Source organism: Molossus molossus, unplaced genomic scaffold (assembly GCF_014108415.1).
Source record: "Molossus molossus isolate mMolMol1 unplaced genomic scaffold, mMolMol1.p scaffold_m16_p_17, whole genome shotgun sequence".
Lineage (NCBI taxonomy): Eukaryota > Metazoa > Chordata > Mammalia > Chiroptera > Molossidae > Molossus > Molossus molossus.
The window spans coordinates 10,722,824-10,745,797 of NW_023425352.1; the positions used below are offsets into that span (position 1 = coordinate 10,722,824).

The window sequence follows — 22,974 nt, forward strand, 5'->3', positions numbered from 1 at the left end:
TAAATAGTGCTGTGGCAGGTATTCCTGCACATGTATCTTGTCTGATTAGTTCCTTAGGTCATAAAAAAGGAATTTTAGGTTTACAGAATGTGCACATTTTTAAGAATTTGAATGCTTGAAATAACTTCTCACCAAGGAAAGTTATATTCCCACGAAAGTTGTAATCATTTTTCTAAATGTTTGCTATGTTATTTTTTATGTGATATAAATTTGTTTCAACTTTATCCCCTAAGATAGAACATATCTCATGACACCCAGAAGGATCACAAGGAACTATGTCATGGGAAAGGGGCTGGGCCTTAGCAGGGACAACCACCCGCCCCCTCGGAAACAGGGCCCTTCTCCACTGCTCTGCAAATGCTGTATTCGCCAGGCTGTTTGATTGTATCATAGTGTTCACTTGGTGACTATGTAACAACACATTTTCTTCTTGTTGAAGGTAAAACAGCTGGTAAAAGTACAGCATTATAGTTAAATTTCAATAGCCTGTTTATTTCAAGTGTCTAGCTGTAACAAAGAAAACCCAAGGGGAATATTGTTGATATTACCTATCTTTGGAGGCCAATATACTGAGACAGAAATAACTGCCATTTGTGAACGTATGAGTTACAGCTGCGTAGGATTTTTCTCCTTCCCTAACGCAGGACTCGGGATGTTCTCACACTTGTGCCGACGCCGGCTCCCATCCGAAAGAGTTCTCCCCCAGACATTGCGACCCATGAATGTCCCACATTAACTATTGACAGTGGATTGGCATACCGTGCACAATGGGAATCGTTCGAATGGGACTTTCTTCATGGGGACTAAGAAAGCTTTAAATATATGTTTTTAAATTGTGTCTGTGGTTCATGACTTTTGAATGCAGGATAGAATTTTAGATTTGGAAGGGAGTGAGGCAGTTATCACCAGTGAAAAGCACATTCAGTGTGAATTCATGTCGCCCTGAGCAATATCTGCATGAGGAAAAGTGGGCTGAGTGACCCTGTCTCCTCTGCTGTTCAAGGCGTGGATGAGAGAATCCACGTGGAAAGAGCTGGACACGGTGCCGGGCATTGTAGCCAGGGCTCAGTGTTAGCTGCTGCTACACCATCTCATTGCCTGTGCCGTCCAGGGCTTGACCGCCCTTCAGTATTGTGTTCATAGCATCTGCCTTTTGTTCGTTTCCGGACACCAGTGTCCACAGTGGACAGCTCTCGGGGAAAGGGTCTTTCAGCGCTGAGTTGACATTGGCCTCCCTGTAGTGTCTACTTACCAGGCCCACCTCTGGGAATAGAGCAGGAGTAGCTGGCTGAGGCCCAGGAAAAGCTCTGTTAGGCTGGGGGCTTACTCTCCCTGGCTTAGCATGCTTTTCCCAGCTGGTTCTGTCCATACAGAGGTAGGCGAAAGTAGCTTGTAGTTATTTGTATGGAAAAAGACATACAGGTTAGGATTATTGCAATAGCTTTATTAACCCAAAAGAATGGTCCTCACAACTGTAAACCTGCTTTGGCCCACCCTGTATTTGCATGCCATTCTTGGCCCTCTGCCAGCTCTTCCTGTGCCTTTCTCCTGTATTTCTGCTCAAAAACACCCCTACATAGCAAAGGCGTGTTCCCTAGAAAGGCAGACTCCTGTGAAAGTACAAGTCAATAAAGTGCTTTCATGTCTTCAGGCCACAGCGTTAGACCCTTTGCTCTGGTGTAGAGCACACGGGTGTTCCCATTCCTGTCCGTTTCCGTGGCTGTTTCCTTACTGTAATGAAACCTTTCTACGCAATCCGATGTCGCAGAAGAACTTGCCACACGTTCACCACCTACACTTCACAAACATCCTGGCATCTAAGTATTGCCGAGAGCTGGCTGGCTGGAAAGGCGTTTTGTTGGTGGTGTCACCTTTAAATAGGACAAATGAGAAGGGAACGGGGAATATCGGAGTCATCTAGAAATAGGTTTGGCAGGGCTTTGCCAATTAGACCTGTGTCATTTGGGATGCCTTACTTAAGAATCTGGGCTTCGGTGTTCTCAAACATGAAATTGCTGTGAAAATACCTACCTCCCAGGACGGTCGTGAGGATTTATGAGAGAACACATATAAAGGGTTTAGTGCAAGGCTGAAGACTGAGTTGGCCCAATAAATGGTGATGGTGGCTGTTTCCTAAGCAACTCTACATGACAGAGAACATTTTTGTGAAAGGGTGTTCACCGGCCTGATATATTTCCTGTCATTCAAGCACACACAAGCAGCTTTGTGTACGGCAGTGCGCTAAGTGCAAGAGATCCAGACACACGTAAAACAAAATCTCTGCTCTAATGCTCCCAGTTAGAAAACAAAGACAAGTTTAAAAAAATAAAACAAAAAACAGTTACCCTACAATGTGCTGTATTCTGTGTAGGATTGTTTTGGGGTCATCGAAGAGGAGAGACGAACTTTGCTAATTCAACTCGACTGATAGCAATAATTGATGTATTTTTAGGTCATACTTCTGAGTTCTCAGAGTCATTAAAAAACTTTTATTATAGAAAATTTCAAACTTATGCAAAAGTGAGAAATAATATAATGAACCGCCAAGTACCCATTACACAGCTTCAACAGATGATTTCGAAATGAATTCCAGTCATTGTATCATTTTACCTGTAAATATTTCAGCATGTATTTCCAAAATACTAGGCTTATTTAAAACATCACTGCAGTAATAAGGTCATTTTATTTAAAGCTCATCCTTTTTTTTTTTTAAACCTTCATGTCGTTCAAAGTAGAGATGTTTTAGATGTAGTGGCAGTGGGTTGTGGATATTGGGAGACAAGCCTGAATTTAGGACCAAAGGCAAATCATTAAATGAACAGTTAAAGGTTTTAAAAAGTTTATCCTGGGAAAGGTGCAAATTTGTATATTAAAAAAATACATTCTGTTTTGTGTCATGTGATATGATTTTTGGTTTTGGAAATGGGGTCACACTTCTTAAAGGTAGAAATGCCCTTTGAAATAGTCCCTTTGGAATCTAGGAAGTTGCTAAGTAGGGTTCTATAATAACAGTTTAGCACTGGGCTATGTTTTTAAACTAAAAATGAAAGCACAGTTTTTAATCTGTACTGTTCCCTCTTAGGGGAAGAAGTAAAAACCCTACCACAGCAGAATCAGAGAAAGTGGGCAGTGCTACCTAGCCACGTTTATCAAGTTCAATTACAGGGAAGCTTTTTACAGAATGTTTAGAAAATATGTGTGTTTTTGTTTTTCTTTGTGCTAGGCCTAAACCTTACGACTGTGGAATAATTTTTCTTACTCTCCCATGAGCAAGAATGTTCTTGAATAAAAAGTCAAATTCCTATGAAAAATGCAGAGTGTTTATGTTTTTGTTATGATAGTGGAAATACCAGATTGTGGCAGAAGATGTCAAGTAGTTAAGGCTAAAAATTCAAAGTAATATTTGATGTTGTAAAAATTGTATAGGTTTCTTTTCTCTTTCCTTCCCATTTTTGAAGAACCTACCTTGTAAATATAGTGATAAAGTGCCAGGAATATTAGGATTTTAAGGAAATAATAGAGCCTATTATTTAAACTACAATATAAAAGGCAATTATATTGATGAAGAGCTACATGGGCTTTGTGTGTGTGAATAAACTTGGTCTGTGTTCAGCTTCTATTTGTTCTTCTGGCATAAACACATATTGTGTGTGATTCCAGTTTAATGGGGACCCGTTTGTATGCCAAGCAGCTGCATTTTAGGACCTATTGCGTGATTTCATAGCTCTCTGAAAATTGGTTCTATTCAGAACAAGAGATAGAAGAGGGGAAGGGGGGTGTGTGGAAGGGGGAGGGGGAGAGCTTCAACACACAATCATTTCTTTTCAATTGGAGCCAGAAAGGTTGATGACAACATGACCATTGTGTTATAATGATAAGACCACTAAGGCATCTGTACCTCTCATCAAGGCTTTCACACAACAGCAGATACAATTTAATTCACTGCTCTGTCAGCGGTGCTGATACCATTATGCCGTCTGTCTCCACAGTTATAATCACTGTCGTCTGAGAAATGCAGTTGAAATGATCTTGAGCAGTCAAAGAAACTCTCAATTAAGGCTGCCACTTCCAATGTGTCAGATTGTGTCTTATGCACTTGGTACAATTTTCACTTCCAATCCTGTTTATTTACAATGTCTACCAGTAATTACGCTTAACGTGTCATTTAGTGAGGGGGGCCCCTGCCAAGCCGATTGTTGGGTGCTGCTGTACCATTGAGTGGGAGTTTCTCAAAGTCAATGCCATCAGCAGCTTTTAGGCCCTGATGGGATGCAGTAGTAATGTTGATAATGCAAGTATCGTGCTCATCAAGTCATAATTAGATGCCACTCAAATGTGCCACTTGTAATAACAGTGTTGATTCATGTTTTTCTCGGTGACTGCAACTACTAATTAGTTAAGTGGTTTTTGGTTGGCCTGCATTTGCCGAAGATTATTATTACCCCTGAAAAAATGTCAAGGTTAGAGATGTTTCTGGCCATTTAGTGCTGCTTTATGAATTTGAATATTAACATAATAAGAACTTTGGGCAGACTGAGGAAGTAATACATTTTTGAATTTAATTTGGAGAGAAATTTTTTCCCGAGTTTAATCATAATTGCAGGTTAATGAAGCTTAAATGAAGCAAAAGTAATCTCTCTTTGTGTTACGTGAGCCCAGTGATTTTTGCCTAACTTTGTTGGGTTTCACATTTGGGTATCCTTAATCTTTCTTTTTTTAAGCCAAACAAATGTAGACATGTCTACAGTTAAGGAAGTATTTTATTTGAACTAGAAATGTGGGTAAAAGGAACTGGCATTTTTCTTACTTGACCTTCAAAGTATAACTCAAGTTCTAAATTACTTTGTACATTTAAATCTCAATTTTTATAAACCAGCTACCAAAAAATACCTGAAAATTACTATTTTTCGAGCATTGGTAAATGTCAAGTAAAATTTATTTTTCCTAACCTTCCTGACAATCTTGGATGCAACTTATTAGCATCTGTTTTCATCATCATATAGTACAAAAATCTTGTTGCTATGCTTCTCTGCCCTGAAGTGTATTAATTCATAGTAACTATTTTGTCACTAATAAAGAATATTGCAGAACTCACCTTAGTTAAGCGGCCACATGGTTAGACGGGTATGAGATCAACTCAAGATTTAGTTTTTAAATTTCTCTTTGGTTAATTTTCCTTATTAAATCCATCTGTTCGATCCTCCTAAGAAAAGGAAATCATGTTTGTCACTTTTTATTTTTAAAAAGTTATTTTGTTTAAATTAGTGGCTATGTATACAGCTACATAGAAAACACACTTAAAAATGATCATAAATAGCTTTCTTAAAATGTGTATAAAAGCAATAAAATTTCTTTGTTGTGTTCTTTTTTTTTCTTTCCACATTCAAATATTAGCTAAGATTTAATCAGGTCAGCATCTTAAACAGTTTTCTTCATGAACACGAAAAGTCTGGCTAGCTAAAGAATTGAAGTATTCTTAATCATGGGACAAGATGTGTGGGCTTCTAGAATAGCTGACTAATCTCTGAATGCTGAGACGTTTTTTCCTTCATTCCTAGTTTCTCACATGGTTATAGAGGAAGTTAATTTTATGCAGAACCATCTGGAAATAGAGAAGACTTGTCGAGAAAGTGCAGAAGCTTTGGCAACAAAGGTGAGACTCTTCAAAGAAATTCTACCTGACCTTTTACCTTTCTGCTTGCTCCTCGGCATAGTGGATGCTATCCTTTTTTGCTTTTTTATTTTTCTCAGTCTGTCATCTACCCTGCTGATGAGGAAAGTGTTGTAAGGTCTCAGAGTCCTAGAATATGTTTATGTAAATGTCTGTCTTCATGCCAAGGTTATTGTAAAAGGAGCAATACTGTGTGTGATTAGTGTGTATGTGTGTGTGTGTTCCAGCATTTGTGATTTTTTTTGCCTCTAAATAAAACAGTCCCAGAGTAATCTGTTGAACCGGACTTTCCAAATGTGTATGCATTTGGTTAAAATGCTAACCAAATTTCCAACTGACCTGATGTGACATAAAAGAGCGGTGAGTGTTTCATGTTTGAATCAGATGAAAAAGCCTCAAGCCTTACATTTCAGGTGATTATTTGTGAAAGGAAAGGGAGGGTATGGGAAAGGGACCTCCAGTGCTCCGCTGATTGCTTCTAGCTGATGAATTTACCAAGTGTGTAATTTCCTATATTCTACCTCATCAGAAGCACATTATTATTAAAGAATGTTTTTATCTCTGTCTTATGTATTTTGGGGGTGCGGAAAATGCATCTGAACCATTTCATCAGAAAATGGACTACAGCAATTTTCACCCAAATTTCATTAATAATGCCGGTTGTGTTTCTTCTCCTTTCCCCCATCACCTTCCTCTAAAGTATTTCTTTTCATGTGACTGAAATTCTAGAAATCTACTTATCTATGTATCTATCTATCTAATTTGTGTGCATTAACAGTATGCTTGCTAGAGGTATTTGCTTAATTGTTTGCATAATGACACTACATTAGAATTCATAAGATATGCAGTCACAACCTAACTAAGAATATAAATATGTGTGTGTAGCTTCTCTTCTGTTATTTGTCTACAGAATACACAGCAGTACAGGCTATTGCTTTAAAAACAGAGATAACTTGGGTGCTCTCACATCATCTCCACTCTGCTGTACATCTCTAGAGTCCACTGGTCCACAACACCGTGTAGATTCTTTCTCTCTCTCTCTCTCTCTCTTTTAAATTTCTTCTTTTGGATCAAGTGGGAAAAAACTGGATTCAGAGCATACTAGACTCTCTGAATCTTGTAGTGTCTAAGGATAGTCTCTGTATTTTCTCTTGTTATTGACAAGTGTTCCTGTTGCAGTAGTACATCCAAATGGAGAACACTGACTATCTTGCAGGACTGGCAAAGTTTATGGAATCAGTGGTTTGGGGGCAGTAGATAAAGGTTTTATTCCTAGTTATGCCATATGTGACTTTGAGCAGGTTACTTGTGTTCCCCATACTGCTGTCTCATCTTAAATGACAGGATGAACTAGAGTTAGTACTGGAATGAGAAAGGGGTGGACTTCTTTTTTTATTATGCACTTTAATCATTGATCCATATATACTTTAAAATATTACTTACCCCCCCTCTCCTTTTTAAAATTTGACAGGTGACTTTGAACAAGAGAATTCACCTCCCTAAGTTACAGTTGTCTTGTTCTAAGAGTCAGGATAGACCAGGGTTGGTGTTTTAAGAGTACCCCAGACCCACTGACTCTAGGAATGTGGCCCAGGCATGTGTATGTTGAAAAGCCACCAGGTAACTGTTCTATTCGTCCTTGGATATGAACCACTGTGTTTGTGTTACTAACCTGGAAGGTCATTTTTACAATTTTTCTTTTTTCATTTAATTTATTGGGGTGACATTGTAATAGGATCCTTAACTTACACAGTTTATCATCTGTTCTTTAAGAAGCCTTTTTGAAAATGGACAAATGGTTTGTTTTTACGGATACACTGTGAACTCATGGGAATTGGAATAAATAAAACACACACACAAGAAAACCCATTCAGTCAAACACTAGATATTCTCATTGGATGTGGCAGATCCTACAGCTTTGAATGCAAACTTTAGAAGTTTCATTATATGTGATCAATGAATGATAATCACACATCCTGATTTAAGGTCCTTGTCATTTTGAAAGTAGGTTCCATTTTCTAAGCAGCAAAATTTCTGTAAATGTTTTCTTATTTTTCTAAATCTTTGATTTCAAATTAATGACAGAAGAAATGCTGAATTCTTATGATGTAGTTTGCATAATTTTTTTAAAAGGCAAGTATGGATGCTTTGCTTTGCCAAAATGTGCAGGTTAAACTGATAAAATCTAGACTGGTTATTTAAATCAAATGGGTCAAATCTGTTTAACTTGCTTATTTTGTATCTTTAAATGTTATTAAGCTGTGTGCAGTGTAAAAACCCCATTTAAATGTGCACGTAGAAGATTCTATTACTGTGGAATTAGAAAAGATTTATTTTTACTTTGTGGTTTAGAACAGCTCCAAAAAAAAGGTAGCATGCTGTTCACCCATATAACTTGATGAAGGATGTGAATAGCTTAGCCAAAATCTGTGAATTCCATTTTCAAAAGTGTTCCGTTAGTCTAGTCATAAGCTCTTATGCATGTAAATCTTATATTCCTTCTTTCAAGATGTTGAAATAAATATTTTAACAGTTTAGAGAAGACTTTTGAAATTTTTTGTCTGGCTTTATTTTTGAGCTAGTAACTTTGTTAAATAGAGTAGTTATATGGTAGCCAGAGAGTAGCTGGTGGATTTTGGCGCCTGGTGTGATAGAGGCATTAAACTCTTTTGAGGGCAAAACTTTTAACTATCAGACTATTAAGTATTATTGTGATGCTGGCTTGGGAAGTAATGTATGAAGCACCAACTGGCAAAACTTAGTATTTTCACGACACCCCTGGAGGAAGAAAAACATGTGTAGACAAATACCTCAGTTGAAGAAAACTAGCTGATAAAAGATTTCCAAAGGAACATTAGCTGCCCAAGCTAAACCTCGTTACTCTTAGTAGTGAACACTTGCTGAATTTTTATATGTAATGTCTCATATTTAATCTTCATATTATGGGATAAGGACCATTTTTATCCTTAGTTTGCTAGTGAGAAGACTGCACTGAAATATTAGGTTATTCTGGAGGCAGAGACCATTTGACTGTAGAGCTAGTTCTTCCTTCTGCTGTACTGATTTCATAGAAATGTGTAGTAAAGTGTTGCATTACTGTCCCTCAGTGGTTCTCCGTATAGCTGTACATCGGGATGACCTGGGACTCTGTGCTGGCCACGCTGCCGGAGATTTAGGTCTGGGGAAGCCTGTGCACTGGGGTTTGTAAAAAGCTCTGTAGAGATTCTGATGTGCAGAACTGGGAACCATTAGCTTACATATTTGGATTCAGAATTATAAATTAAGTCTTGAGTTTTTTAACTTTTTCCTTAAATTGCTGCTGCTGCTGCTGCTGCTGCTGCTTCTTCTTCTTCTTCTTCTCCTTCTCCTTCTAACATTCAGAAAAAAATGCATTGCTATGTATGCTGTAGCATTCATGGTTCAAAGCTCCCCACCAACAGTGTTTACTTGAATTTTCCATTTTAAGGAAGAGGGGTTGGGAAATCATGGGCTCGTATCTTATTCCTGATCCTCCGATGTACTCTGAGCTAGAGGCTGGAGCTGGGGGCCGGGGAAGGGAATACAGGGCTGTGTTTGATTCTCCGAGTAGATCCCACCAGGCTTCCCAGGGAGAATCCTGGGAAGTTCAGAGCCATTTCTCGGAGATTCTTCCTGATTCCCCGGACAAGAAGCACCTCTTGTGCTCTATCTAGGGCAGGCTACCTGAGATAGATTTAGATTTACTATTACTGAGTGAGAATTAGATCTTCCAGATTGAAGTGGGCGGGGCTGTCCCTGAGAGATTCCCTGAGGGGTTTGAATTATGATCATAATCGAAGAGCCAAAGGCAGACAAGTACCAGACTAAACATCTTATTCTGGTGTAAGGTTTACAGTAGTGAAGGGCAGTTAGTTTTCCAATGAATTGTGTTTCTGTTGTTATTTATTCTCACTGTCACTTATTAAATTCAGAACTTGTTTTGATGATCAGTGACCCTTAGTAAAGGAAATACATTTGCATTTCTATACCTTACATTTTATACTAGAAAAATCAATCTTGTAAACACCTTTATGTACTCAAATAAGAGAAGACTTGTTATATTTTAATCTTGAGAAGAGAAAACATCAACAAAACCATGTTTTCCTTCTATGGACTTTAGACCACATTTAGTCTTTGTGTGTGCTTTGTGCTAATATTTATATGCACGTAAACACATGAGCTAAAGAAGGTAATGATAGTTGAGTAACTGAAACTAGAACAACTAATTTCCACATTACCGAATAACAAATACGTTAATGAAATAGGGTTCCTTTTCTCTGCTGTGAATTGGAACTCTTTTTATAGACATAATGGAAACATATCTTGAACTTTCTTTTATTGTGTATCATTATAAGTCTGTACAGATGCAAACACTTCTTGAACTCCCTTAAGCAAGAGAAGAAGAAAAAAGTAGGAATTCGTTACAGAGGGATGGAAGAACCCCATAGCCTGTACTCTAGAAGCAGAGCCGGAATGGGCTGGAGCCCTGGGGGAACCCTAGCCCCATACTCTCCTCTGCCTCTCCCCTTGTGGCTTTGCTCCATGCAGACTGCCTCCTTCCGCTCCTCAGTTCACTGGCGGAACGCGATTGCCCACTGCTCTGTACATCCGGACGTAGAGAAAGAAACTCGCCTCCAGTCCAGCCTCCAGATTTCTAGAGAAGGGATCCAGCTGACTAGTTAGCTGTGGCCAGAGGGAGAGGGTGTGTTTTGGGAAACGTGGCTGTGCCCATAGGAATCACCCGGAACAGTGAAGAGCAGTGGCGGTGTCTAGAACAGAGGGAGTGCTGGACAAGCAGACCTTTCAAAGGTGTTCGCAGCCACAAAGGAAACATTTGCTTGAAATAGAGTGCCTTCATGGAGACAGTCAACTGCTGTTTGGCTTCATCTGTCCTGTGTTTTATCTTAATTCCGCTTACATTTCTGATCGGTTGTAACTGGCTTTCTCACACGCTGCTGGCTGTAACCCAGCATCAGGTCTTACTTCAAGTGATAACTCTAATAATGAAAAGTGTAAATAGAACCTTACTTAATGAGTCTTCTAATTGTTATTTCATGCTGTGAACGCTGATGAATATGTAAGACAAGAATACACTTAATTTGTCTATTGTTTAGAAATCCAAGATACTCATTTGACTGCTGTTAAAATAACTGTTTTTATATTTTGCCCTAGCTAAATAAAGAAAATAAGACATTGAAAAGAATCAGCATGTTATACATGGCCAAGCTGGGACCAGATGTAATAACTGAGGAGATAAACATTGATGATGAAGAGTCAACTACGGAGCCAGAGGCCACTGCTGAGACCTGTGTCTCAGTACACTGTCAGAAGCAAATCAAAGGTGGGACTCAGCTTAATTACTGAGCTTATTTTTGATAATGTTTCTCAACCCTGGTTACACATTGGAATCCCATGAGGACTTTAAAAAATACTGATGTCTGGGTCTTACCTTGAAAAAATTCTGATTTAAATGTCCTAAAGTGTAGCCTGGCTGAGAATTAAGGAGGGTATCACGTTTGTGCTTTCTGCGATGCCTGTTTGTTGGGGACCAGGCACTTCTGAAAGCATTGTGTTGACAAACAGGCAGTGAGTCTGTAAACGTCTTAAGAATATGGACTATATGTTGAGATATTTTCGGTAAAATTAAAATGAAAAAAAGGAAGAATAAAAATACACTCAGGCAACAACGTCTGGTTGTGTCTCCATGTTGGAGTCTTTGGGGAAGATTCCTTCTCAAATCGCGTAGCCCCTGCCTTCCAAGAACTTCTGACTCAGGCAACGAGCATACACATGCTCAGTGTTAAAGAACTGCGTTGATTAGCAAGAAGTGCTGTTAGGCGAGAGCACATGATACATCTGTTAAATACACATTCATTTCATTCATAAATATATATACACATTGTGTAGTTAAAGATGGAGGAAAGCAGATTTGGGTTCAATAACTATTGGTGTGTTTTAACGTAGTACACATGTCAGAAGCAATATTTGTTAACTTGGTAGACAAAACTTCAGTTGGAAGCATGTAGAAGAAAGTAGTCAGCCCTCCATATCAGCAGGTTCCGTATCTGTGGATTCAACCAATGGCAGACAGAAACTGTTCTTGGGGGGAAATGTTACATTGTTGCTTACACTAGTTAGCAACTGTGCAGTTAGACCTAAGTTGGTTGCATCTGTACTGACCACGTACAGAGTTTTTTCCCCCTTGTATAAATATTTACATTGCATTAGGCATTATATCTAGAGATCATTTCAAGTATATAGGAGGATGTGTTTTGGTGGTGTACAAATACCATGCCAATTACATATATATATATATAACTCTCTCTATATATATGAGTTGAGTGGTCGTGGATTTTGCTGTCTGAGGAGGTCCTGAATCAGTTCTCACGGATACCAAAGGATGACTGCAGAGAGAAAGTCATCTGTAACTGAATCTCCACTCCTTAAGTGGGACAAAATCATATTTATGGTGGTGAGGAGAGAGAGAGAGGGAGTTCAATGGATTTTCTTTTGTTCATAATTCTCCCTTCTGTTAGGTCTTGACCAGTATGGTCTCTTGTTCTCCCTTCAGGAGAGGCCAGCCAGTAGAGAAAGTGATTTTGAAATAAGTCTCTGAGAACTCCTTCAAGCTGGGTTCGTGTAAAAAGTTTGATTTAATTTATAAATAACCACATAGTGGGTTTCTTATTGTCCTTCCAGAAGGGTAAGAAATTAAGAGCAGTTAAAAACTAAGTGGCAAAACCATAAGCCTGGGTATAAATTTGAGTACCCTGTGCTAATCCATGTGTCGCTGTGTTTTGTTTTTTTTTTTTAACATTTGAGTGGTAAAAGTAACTTTAATCTCACACCAGAAGCTTTTGCACTTACAGTCGCTAATGTTTTCATCCTAGTAACAGTTTTCATTAACTCCCAGTAATAACAAATATGAAATAAATTAAGAAACAAAACACCCACAACTCTGGAGAGAAAATTACTAGAATTAACCCTTTTCTCAAATAGGTTATATTTTGAGTCATTTCAAATAATGTGTAAGGGCCATAAATTGGCAGCAAATCAGTATTTTTTTCTTCAAATCAAAATCTCCAAATTATTAACTGCCCAATTGTTTATAGTGTATTGTGACGCGAGTCCATGGCCATTATAAAATAAAAAAGAAATTGCCACAGTGCCTTAATTTATTTTGCAGAAGGCTTAAACAATTCTGCTTCTGAAATGCCAGATAGTTTTCTTGACTGTGGGGTTTGATAGAATGCAAAGAAAACATGATCTGGTACATTAACATAGTGAGTTTGCCTGATATAAAATTATTAATAACCATGGCTATGTTGGGGGGCATGAAAGTGAGATTTACATTGTCTTTGCTTCTTCCTTTTCCTTTTAATTTTTAAATAACCTTGACCATGAGCTGCACATGGACTGGCATTTTCAATTATTTTGACAAGATTGATTTCTTATTTTAAAAATACGTTTTGTTGTTTTTTTGTATTTTTCTTCCCCTTGTTTTTATCTTTAAAAATGCAGAACTTCGAGATCAAATTGTATCAGTTCAGGAGGAAAAGAAGATGTTAGCCATTGAACTGGAAAGTCTCAAGAGCAAACTTGCAGAAGTAATTGAAGAAGTATGTATTTGAGGCCTGAAAGGCAAGACCCTTGTGTTTTCGAGGTGTTTGGGGACTGGCCATGTTAAAAAACTTGCCATTGGAAGCCAGTGTCTGATGTGTGAACCAAGTACCAGTTTTAATCTTCTCTTCTGTCCACTCTTTCAGACATACAGAAAGGTATAGAAAACAAGATCATGAACATTCATAGACCCACCACCTAGCTCATCAAATCAAACATGAAAGTAGCTTCAAAGTGTTCTCTGTTGCCCCCACTCATTCACTGTGGGAGGCCGATTTGTAAGAAGGGCATCTTGAACCGGAGTCCTACACTTTATTGCTTCTGCCGTGGAGGCTGGCTCCGTTGGGAAAGTATCCCCGTGTACGTCCAACACGGGCACGTATGAGAATGGTAGAAGGGGTTCGAGTAGGTATTGGAGAATCCTTTTCTTTTTCCTTTGGAATCGTCTTTAAGAGCAGGAGTACGTAATTGCCTTTCTTTGCACGAGGCTTCAAGGATGTGCCTTTGCAGTCTCGATGTAACTTCGATGGTTCTCCGAGTCTGTAGCCCAGAGCTTGTCAATCGATGTGTGGTAGCCCCTTGATAACCTTGAGATGGCTCACAAGTACGCCAAGGTATTGATCCCTCTGGCGAGCAGCTTCACCCAATTGCCTCAGTTTCCCCTCCCACACACACACTCTCTCATTTTCTCAAGGGCCATGATATGAAAGAGGTTGGGAAACATGCCCACCAGCCTCCAGCCCCAGTTGTTCTTACGCGTTGTGGCAAAATGTCCTGATGAATGGGAAGAAGGATGATGATATTTTGGAAATGGCATTCCTGTTGGACATTTTCTACCAGTTACTAATTGAAACCTAAACCAAAAGTGTTGTTTATACTAAAAGGAATCAGTTCAGAGACTGTCGGAAATGCTGATGGATTCTGAGCCCCTTCCAGGACCATTATCTTAGTTTGTTTCGTGGGTGTAGCCATAGGACAGAGACAGGAAACACATCGTTGGTGCACTCATTCCTCAATTATGATTATTTGTTGATGGTTCTCTCCCTCCCACTTCGAGGTATGATTGGAAGCCATTTCAGAAGTTATTTTATTAGGACTGTTTTAGACATTTGAAAAATATAAGAAACAAAATAATGAAAGACTACATGCCTACTATCTATTTTAATACATAAAACATTAGGGCAGTGTTGAAACCCTGGTGTCTTTCTCTCCTTTATTGCGTTTCCCCAAACAACCACTATTCTGAGCTTAGGTTTTATCGTTGCAATGCACGTGTTTACATTTGTACCACAAGGCATAGCATTGTGTGTGTTTTTAAACTAGATATGCGTACTGCTTTTTTAATTCTACATAATGCATCTAAGATTTATCTGCTTTCATACATGTAGCTTTACATTCTTTTTAAAAAGCTGTCTAGCCCGGCTGGTGTGGCTCAGTGGTTGAGCGTTGACCCATGCACCAAGAGGTTGCCGGTTCGATTCCTGGTCAGGGCACATGCCCAGGTTGTGGGCCCGATCTCCAGTGGCGGGCATGCAGGAGGCGACTAATGGATGTTCTCTCTCATCCATGTTTCTATCTCCTTCTCCTTCTCCCTTCTTCTCTCTAACATCAAAAAGAAAAAAAAAGTTTTAATAAATCAATAAAAACTGTTTATGATATTCTCTTCCCCTATTGATAGATGCCAAAAATTATTTCAGAAATTGAAGGTTTGGGGGAATATTATCATATGTATTTTATTTAAACCAAAAGTCATCCAAGTTGAAAGTATTTTCTATTCCAAAAATTCAAGTATGTTCACTTAAGCCAAATAGTATCAAAGTTTAAAATAAGGCCCTGGCCGGTTTGGCTCAGCGGTTAGAGCGTCGGCCTGCGGTCCGGAGAGACCCGGGTTCGGTTCCCGCTAGGGGCATGTACCTCGGTTGCAGTTTGTCCCTGGCCCTGGTTGGGTTGTGCGGGTGGCAGCCACTTAAATAAATAAAAGTTTAAAATAAGTACCAACATTGAGTATTAGATCTCTACATGATTCATGTGTTTTCTGAGTGTTCCCTAGTTGGATCTTTGCATTAAAAATATCAATAATTCACACTGGCCAGCTAGAACACTGCCATGATCAGGGCCCAATGCCAATGCCATTTGGAATATGTAAATACATCCTCCATCAGTTGTCCACTCTAACGTAAACAGCTACCTCTGAGGCTCTAAGAAGAGCTGTGATAAAAGCCCGATGTAATGAAGCCAATTGCTACTTTGCATCGCTAACTTCTTGACAAAAGTTGAACAGCAATTTGAGTATCACATCGCCATATGTCATGTCTTACAACTGTGGGTGTTTTCTCTTCTCCAAATCTCACGTTTTTAGGTAAATAAAGTCAAGCAAGAAAAAGATGTTTTAAATTCAGAAGTTCTGGAACAGAGAAAAGTCTTAGAAAAATGCAATAGAGGTATGTATTTCTGGTCTTTTTTCTCAAGTGCATATTATAAGTATATTATTTTGTATACATATATTTTGTGTTGTTTTATACCTGTGCCTAAACATTCTTGCAGCAGGAATCTTCTCTTGTATCGTGTTCTCCTAACAGAGCAACGAATCCCTCTCATTTCTCTTTTATCCCCCACATTAGAGTCTTGGGACGTTTACAAGTGCTTTTACTTAAGAAGCCCACCCTTTTTGAAACTTAAAACCTAAATATTGATCTTTCCTACATATATCCTGGTACCATGGCCATACTGACTATCTCCTCGGTATTTATACGTGTGGCTGGTTTATTTAATAAACCTCTCTTCAGTCCAGAAGAGGTTAGGATATCTACATAATACATGCAACATGATAAGAAAATATTGTAAATGAAGAGGATATGGGAAATGGGACAAAGGGAAGGCGTGAGTACACATTGATGTACAAAGTGCATACTTGCTCTGAGGTCTTACACATTTCTTGCCTGTGTGCCTGAAATCTGTCTCTGAGCTCTCTAGGGGCCAGTGCGATGCTCTCACAATCATTTCACAAATTCATGGCCATTTATTTATATGAATCACTTAAAAATGAACCTACTGATCAGGAGAAACAGACCTGGTCTCCTGGTGAGAAGGAGATTTCTCTAAAATCTACTTCTAAAGAGAAACTGTAGTTTGATCTTATCATCCTATCCTAAGACACAGCATCAAGTCTCGTGGTGCTGTTTCTTGAGTCCCCTGGTTTAGGACGAGGGGACGATGGCGAAGTGGCCGTTCTGCAAATGTAACTCCAAGAGAGGGGGCTTGCAATGGTGTGTTCTCTTTTTTCCTTCTTTCTGGGTTCAGAAGGAAACTTTCAGACCCAGGGTCTCCCCTGTCATTGATGGGAGTTCTCCATCTTCTCGTCATTCCTGACTTGCAATTTTTGAACAAACAAAGAACCTTGCAGTTAAGTGGGAGATGCACTCGTGTGTGACATTTCCTCAGCTCGTTCTGCCTTTAAGAAGATAGAAATGGTGTAGAAGACTTTTCAACCCCGAGGCTCTGTGCAAGAAACAGGGTTCCGCACAGGTTGAGCACATGGGCCTTGCCTTCAGAACGCCCCCTCTCTAGGAAGGGGCAGAGAGGTCACACAGAACATACATGACTAGCACCAAGCGACTTTCTTTCAGAATCCAGGTCGAAGGGGCCAGGACATGTGAAAATCCACTTCTTCTGACAGTGCTCTGGACAGAGAAAAGAGAGCCGGTTGTCTTGCCCAGGGCTTCAGAGAGTGTCATCTAGTCTGTTTTGTTTTCTTCATGAAATTTCTTTTTTTAAATAGGTTTGAAAATAATTTAGCACGCAGGGACCTAGAATTCACACCCCAAACCCCCACTTTGATTGCTTTACTCGAGTAAGACTATCAGTCTTGCCCCCGCGTGGGCTGCAGATTCACAGAGAGCAGTGTTGGAAAGTCTGTGTCATTACCCAGCAAACCTGTCCTCAGGCAGGGAGGTCTGAGGTGCCCGGTGGAGCATTGTTGGGAAGCAGCCACGAGGAGAGCCCTTTAAGAGATTTTAATGATGTAACTCAGCTCAGGATGGCAAGTGCCTCACCAGAAGCAGGTGGAGAGACTAGACTGATATCTGCCTACGTTGTGCCTAATTTCTAACGGCTTCATCACTCCCCCTGCCTCGTCTATATCATCATTTAACAAAACAGCACAGAATGTCAAAAAGGAGAATTCGCATCGCTCTTCTTTGACAGGACCTTCTCTCTGAAGATATCTGTCCTACAGTGACTTCAATTCCAAGCTCTTGACTCGGCCTGAGTGGATCCGGGGTTGTTTCTCTTCTTTGTAAACATGGAGAACACTTTAGAATAACTTACAGCTGTTTTTCTTTTTGTTTAGCTGTTAAACTTTTTTTTTTTTTGGTGGAAGGTATAGATTCATATAGAAAAAGGGAAAAATATCTTAATCTTTCCACTCCAGAGATAGGCATTATTACGTTTTAGTGTGTATATTCCCATCTTAAAAAGCCTGTATATACATTAAATTGCTTGTTAAGTATGTTCATAGCATATATGGAGGACAGTGAAGATACCAGCAAAGGGAACAGCCCTGTACTCATCAGCACCGTACAAATCCCTGAACACCCTTCTCTCCTCATAACCCCCCTTGGCTTTCTGTCTTTTCTTTTATCTTTTGTGAACTATGTTTGTGTCCCTGGTTACTAATGAAGGTGAGTGTTTTCCCACGTTTGTGGGCCTTTCACATGTGTCCTCGTCTGTGAAATGCCTTGTTGACGTGGTTAGTGTGTGGCTTTTTAAAAACAAAAATGAACTAATTTAAAACATCATGAATGTCTTTCCATTCAATGGCTGTGCTTCTATAATATAATTTTGATGGCAGAATACTATTCCTTGGATACGTGAGACTTCACTGGTCCTTCCATGGTAGACCACCCAGGTTATCTTACTATTTTCAGCAACGATGCAGAGAGCAACCCTGCCTCTAAACCTCCATATGTGGTCATGAATTATTGTCTTAGGAGAATAAATACTTTCCTAAAAGTGGACTTGTTGAGTCAAAGAGTATGAATAATTTTAGATTCCGATTCACATTGCCCTCCAAAAGGTTTTATCAATTTATATTCCAACCAGCAATGGTTGAGGGTGCTTATATGCCTGGAGAAAGAATTTTTTTAGTCCCGCCGGTGTGGTTCAGTGACTGAGCATCGACCCGTACACCAAGAGGTCACCAGTTTGATTCCCGGTCAGGGCACATGCCCAGGTTGTGGGCCAAATCCCCCATGGGGGGCATGCAGGAGGCAGCCAATCGATGTTCTCTCCCATCGATGTTTCTCTCTCTCTCTCCCCCTCTCTCTCTAAAATCAAAAAAGGAGAAAAAAAATATTTTTTTAATATATCTTTATTGTTGAAAGTATCACAGCTATCCTTCCCCTTTCCCCACCATTGACACCCCCTTCCCGGCTCCCACCTCCCACATGGGGGGACCTGGAGAGTACTATGCTGAGCGAAATAAGCCAGTGAGAGAAAGAATCTTTTTAACACTATTTTTCATGCACCTTCCTGATCATCTGTGTGGCGTATTGTTTTCCTTTCCCTGCCTTCTGAAGTGTCCATGCTAGCGGCGGCGGAGTATGAGGAAATGCAGGTGAACCTGGAGCTAGAGAAGGACCTGCGAAAGAAAGCCGAATCGTTTGCACAAGAGGTGAGTGTCTGGCAGAGACCTAGTTTTTAATTTTTATTTCTTAAAGAACTTTGCAGATGACACATCAGAATCATTTTTTTTTTTTTTTTAGATTGAATAAGAACTTATCACTTTAAATGTAGGGAGGCAGCTGTGGAATAGGCTCGAGTTCACCGAACTTGGTATCAGAAGATAAGGGTTTAAATTTTGGCCTGTCAGTCAGTGACCAGTTGTATGACCTTAGAGCAGTCCCTTAGCCTCTTGGGGCTTCACTTTTACCGTTTGTAAAATGGGTGATGATACCCACATAACCAAGTGGATTTCAAATTCAAATGGCATGAATTTGAATTTATACCTTTCCAAGGTATTTTGTGAACGCTAAAATGCTACACAGAGGAAAGAATTATATTTAGAGATACCTGTACTTGTGTATAGGCCTTCTGTATGTTTCCAGCAGCCTTAGGAGTCTAGGTTACCTCCCACGTACCACCTCGAGTAGCAGTATCATGGTGTTCGTGCCCCTCTTCGGCTGCTGTCCAGTGCTGTCACTCTGGGAGTTGCTTCCCCCACTAGCTGTGAGCCTTGCCGTGCACATCCGTTATCTCAACCTTTCGCCAGAGGAATGATTTTCCTCTCCTGTGAGAGATAAGCTTCGGGCTTCTCGTGTTCAGCTTATCTTCGTTGGCATGTAGTCATTGGGTATTCTGTGGCTCCGCGACCGGTTTCCAGGGAAATGCCCAGGTACCAGTTGGCTGAACGCTGACAGCGCGCGATGGAGGGCTGCTCCGCATGAGAGTTCCATCCTGTATACACGTTTTGAAACTGTGTGCATACTGTAGGTCAAAGGAAGGCAGCCAAGGAAATGTAAAACACTCAGTAGTATCCACAGTGTAGGAAGAAGACAAGGCATGGGGTTATGCGAATGACATTTGAAAATCCGATTATGGCTTTGTGCAGGCGTCTTTCCGTGCCTGAGTGTAGCTGTGCTAGCAATGAACTCTACAAAAGGTGTAGCCCCAGGAAGATCTGACGTGAAATATTATGATTCACTTTATTCAGAGAGTTTAATGAAAGGTGAGTAAATACTGTTCCCTTACTTCTTGGAAGAAAGAAAACAGAACTGGAGTGTGTCAGAGCCCTTTGGAAAAAGCTGCAGCAATATAAATAATGGAACTAACTAGACAGTTGAGAGGGAGGGAGGGTAGAGATCACATGAAGACGCCTCCCTTGCAAAACGGAAGAGGTCAGCTGATTCTGACCCGAACACCGGGGTCTTACTTTTGAGAGACATTTTCAGTCTTCCATCTGTTGTTTGTAGAGTGATGTTAGAATACAAAGCCGCTCAAAGAAAACTTGAAGGCCATGCAGTAGCAGAGAAGATAGATGGGAGAAGCTGGGTCCCTCTAAGAATATGAAAATGGATGGCTCACTGTGTTCCAGAGGGAGGAGAGAGAGGTTTGAGGGGGAAATAAAGAGCAGAGGCACTTAGGTCGCCGGTAGCATCAAGACTTGCAATTGTGCTCAGTAATTTTACAGTATCTAGATTTGATCTGCACAGTAGGGAGAAGAAGGCTATCTTTTAAGATAAAGCTAGATTAGAAACAGCGTATCTTCCCTTTTAATGGTTTACAGATTCTCAGGTTTTCGACAGATGACTGCTGCTAAAAGATGCATGAGTTTTAAGGAGAGAAGCACCGCTTGCCTGCATTTCGCTCCTCGGTACATTCAGCAAACATTTTACTAAACCAGGCTCTGCTGGTCGTGGGGACGTAACGGCAAAGAAGGCAAACGTGACCTCTGCCCTTTGGAACCTGCTGACTAGGGACTTAGAAATTAATTTTTAAAGTTAATTTACTGTATGTATTTAATTACAAAAGGAATACATATGCCTTGTAAAAAATACAAACACTTCTCAAATGTGTAAAGTGAAATATGAAAGTTTCTTTCTCACTCCTATTCGTCCATTTGTTTGTTAATCCTCATCTGAGGATATTTTTCTTTTTTAAAAAAAATATATGTTTTTATTGATTTAATTTTTTTGGTATTTTTCCATTGAAATTTTATTACATAAAGTAAAAGGGAAGAAGTGGTGGAGAGAGAGAGAGAGAGAGAAATATTGATGTGAGAGATATACACCAATTGGTTGCCTCCTGCATGCACCCCAACCTGGGCTGGGGTTTGAACCTGCAACCCACATATGTGCTCTTGACCAGAAATTGAACTCTCAACTCTTCAGTCCAAGGGCCTATGTTCTAACTGCTGAACCAAACCAGTCAGCGCCCCACTGGTCCATTTAAAAAACAAAAACACAAACACAATTGCCATGGCCAATTTGGCTCAGCGGTTAGAGTGTCGGCCTGCGGTCCAGAGAGACTCGGGTTCTGTTCCCGCTAAGGGCATGTACCTCGGTTGCAGTTTGTCCCCGGCCCTGGTTGGGTCGTGCGGGTGGCAGCCACTTGATGTGTCCCTTTCACGTCGATGTTTCTCTCTCTCTCTCTCTTTCCCACTCTCTCTGAACAAAAAATGGAAAAAATGTCCTCCGGTGAGGATTAAAACAAAAACAAATTGCCTGCTTCGTATACAACAATTTCATATCACGACAATGATGCTTCCTTCAGGGATTCCAGCCTGTTCCTACTTTGGAAGAAGCAGCTAACAGCCTCTGTTCCGGTCTCAGATCCCATTCTCTTATCTCCCCTTAGATAAAGCAGGGAGAGACTTCCAGACCCTGTGTAAGCAGGGACCTGGGTCCTGGTCAGCAGGGAGCAGTTACTGAAGACTGACCATCCTCCCTCATCACTCATACAGGATTTCAGGGATGGAGTCTGAAGGGGGAATGAGGCAAGCGCGTGAGCCAGGACAAGTGGAATAGAGAAACTGAGACAGGTAGTTATAGCCATCTAGGAAATTGTCCGGCAGGTGTGGCTCAGTGGTTGAGCATCGACCCACGCACCAAGAGGTCACCGGTTTCATTCCCGGTCAGGACACATGTCCAGGTTGTGGGCCAAATCCCCAGTGGGGGGCATGCAGGAGGCGGCCAGTCAATGTTCCTGCTCATTGATGTTTCTGTCTCTCTCCCTCTCCCTTCCTCTCTCTCTCAAATCAATAAAGAAAAAAAAATTTTTTTTTAATTGCAAAATCCTATCTTCCCCAACCAAGGACACTTAAAAGTAAATGGTTTACCCTTCTCCTCCCCAATCAGAGGGTAAATAGCTTAAATCACCCTCCTCAGGGAGACACACAGCAGAAATCTAATTAGTGCTATTTGTGCCAACCACACCCAAGCACAGATGAAGTTAGGGGTATTTTGGCACATTAGCATAAAGTTGATGAATATTCTATAGAGATCCATCTTCCCCTGAGATTTCCCCTAAAATCTCATTCTTTATGTATTTAAAAAAATTTTTTTTCCTTTATTGATTTTAGAGAGAGAGGAAGGGAGAAGGAGAGAGAGATAGAAACGCCGATGAGCGAGAACATCAATTGGCCGCCTCCTGCATGCCCCCCACTGGGGATTGGGCCCACGACCTGGGCATGTGTCCTGACCAGGAATCGAACCAGCGACCTCTTGGTGCTGGGTCGACGCTCAAACACTGAGCCACACCGGCCGGACTAAAATCTCAGCCTTTAAGACCCTCCAGGCAAAGGTCACAACGCCCATTCTTCCTCCGGGGAGCATGCCCACTCCATTTTGTCCCCTCAGGCGTGCATCTCCTACACTGTAAGGGTCACCACAACATTTGCAACCAGGGGAGCAGTGGGCAGCGGCAGCGCCTCTGAGGCTAACCCCCAGAACCTGTCTCCAAGGCCCCCCCTCTGACTTCTCAGCCACAGCAGCCTTGCCAGGCTCTCCTGTTGCTTCTGTCCTGAGCCCTTCCTTGTGTTGCCGTCCCCGGCTTTAATAGACGTGCTCTCAAAGTAAAATACATTTTAAACGTGACCAGCCATTAGCTACCTTGTGTCAGGTAGTAAGGAAAAGAAATGACAGGTGAATAGAAAACAATGTTGTTTTCAA

At 40.6% G+C, this 22,974-nt stretch overlaps 1 protein-coding gene across 1 annotated transcript in view; it reads left to right on the forward strand.

The window, feature by feature from the left end:
- The window catches only part of SHTN1 (shootin 1), a 99,111-nt gene that overhangs the window by 27,799 nt on the left and 48,338 nt on the right, over positions 1 to 22,974 (forward strand). The window contains exons 4-8 of the mRNA XM_036265796.1: positions 5,559 to 5,653; positions 10,862 to 11,030; positions 13,211 to 13,308; positions 15,669 to 15,750; positions 18,886 to 18,980. Coding sequence (XP_036121689.1) covers positions 5,559 to 5,653; positions 10,862 to 11,030; positions 13,211 to 13,308; positions 15,669 to 15,750; positions 18,886 to 18,980 — 539 coding nt within the window. The remainder of the gene's footprint in view (positions 1 to 5,558; positions 5,654 to 10,861; positions 11,031 to 13,210; positions 13,309 to 15,668; positions 15,751 to 18,885; positions 18,981 to 22,974) is intronic.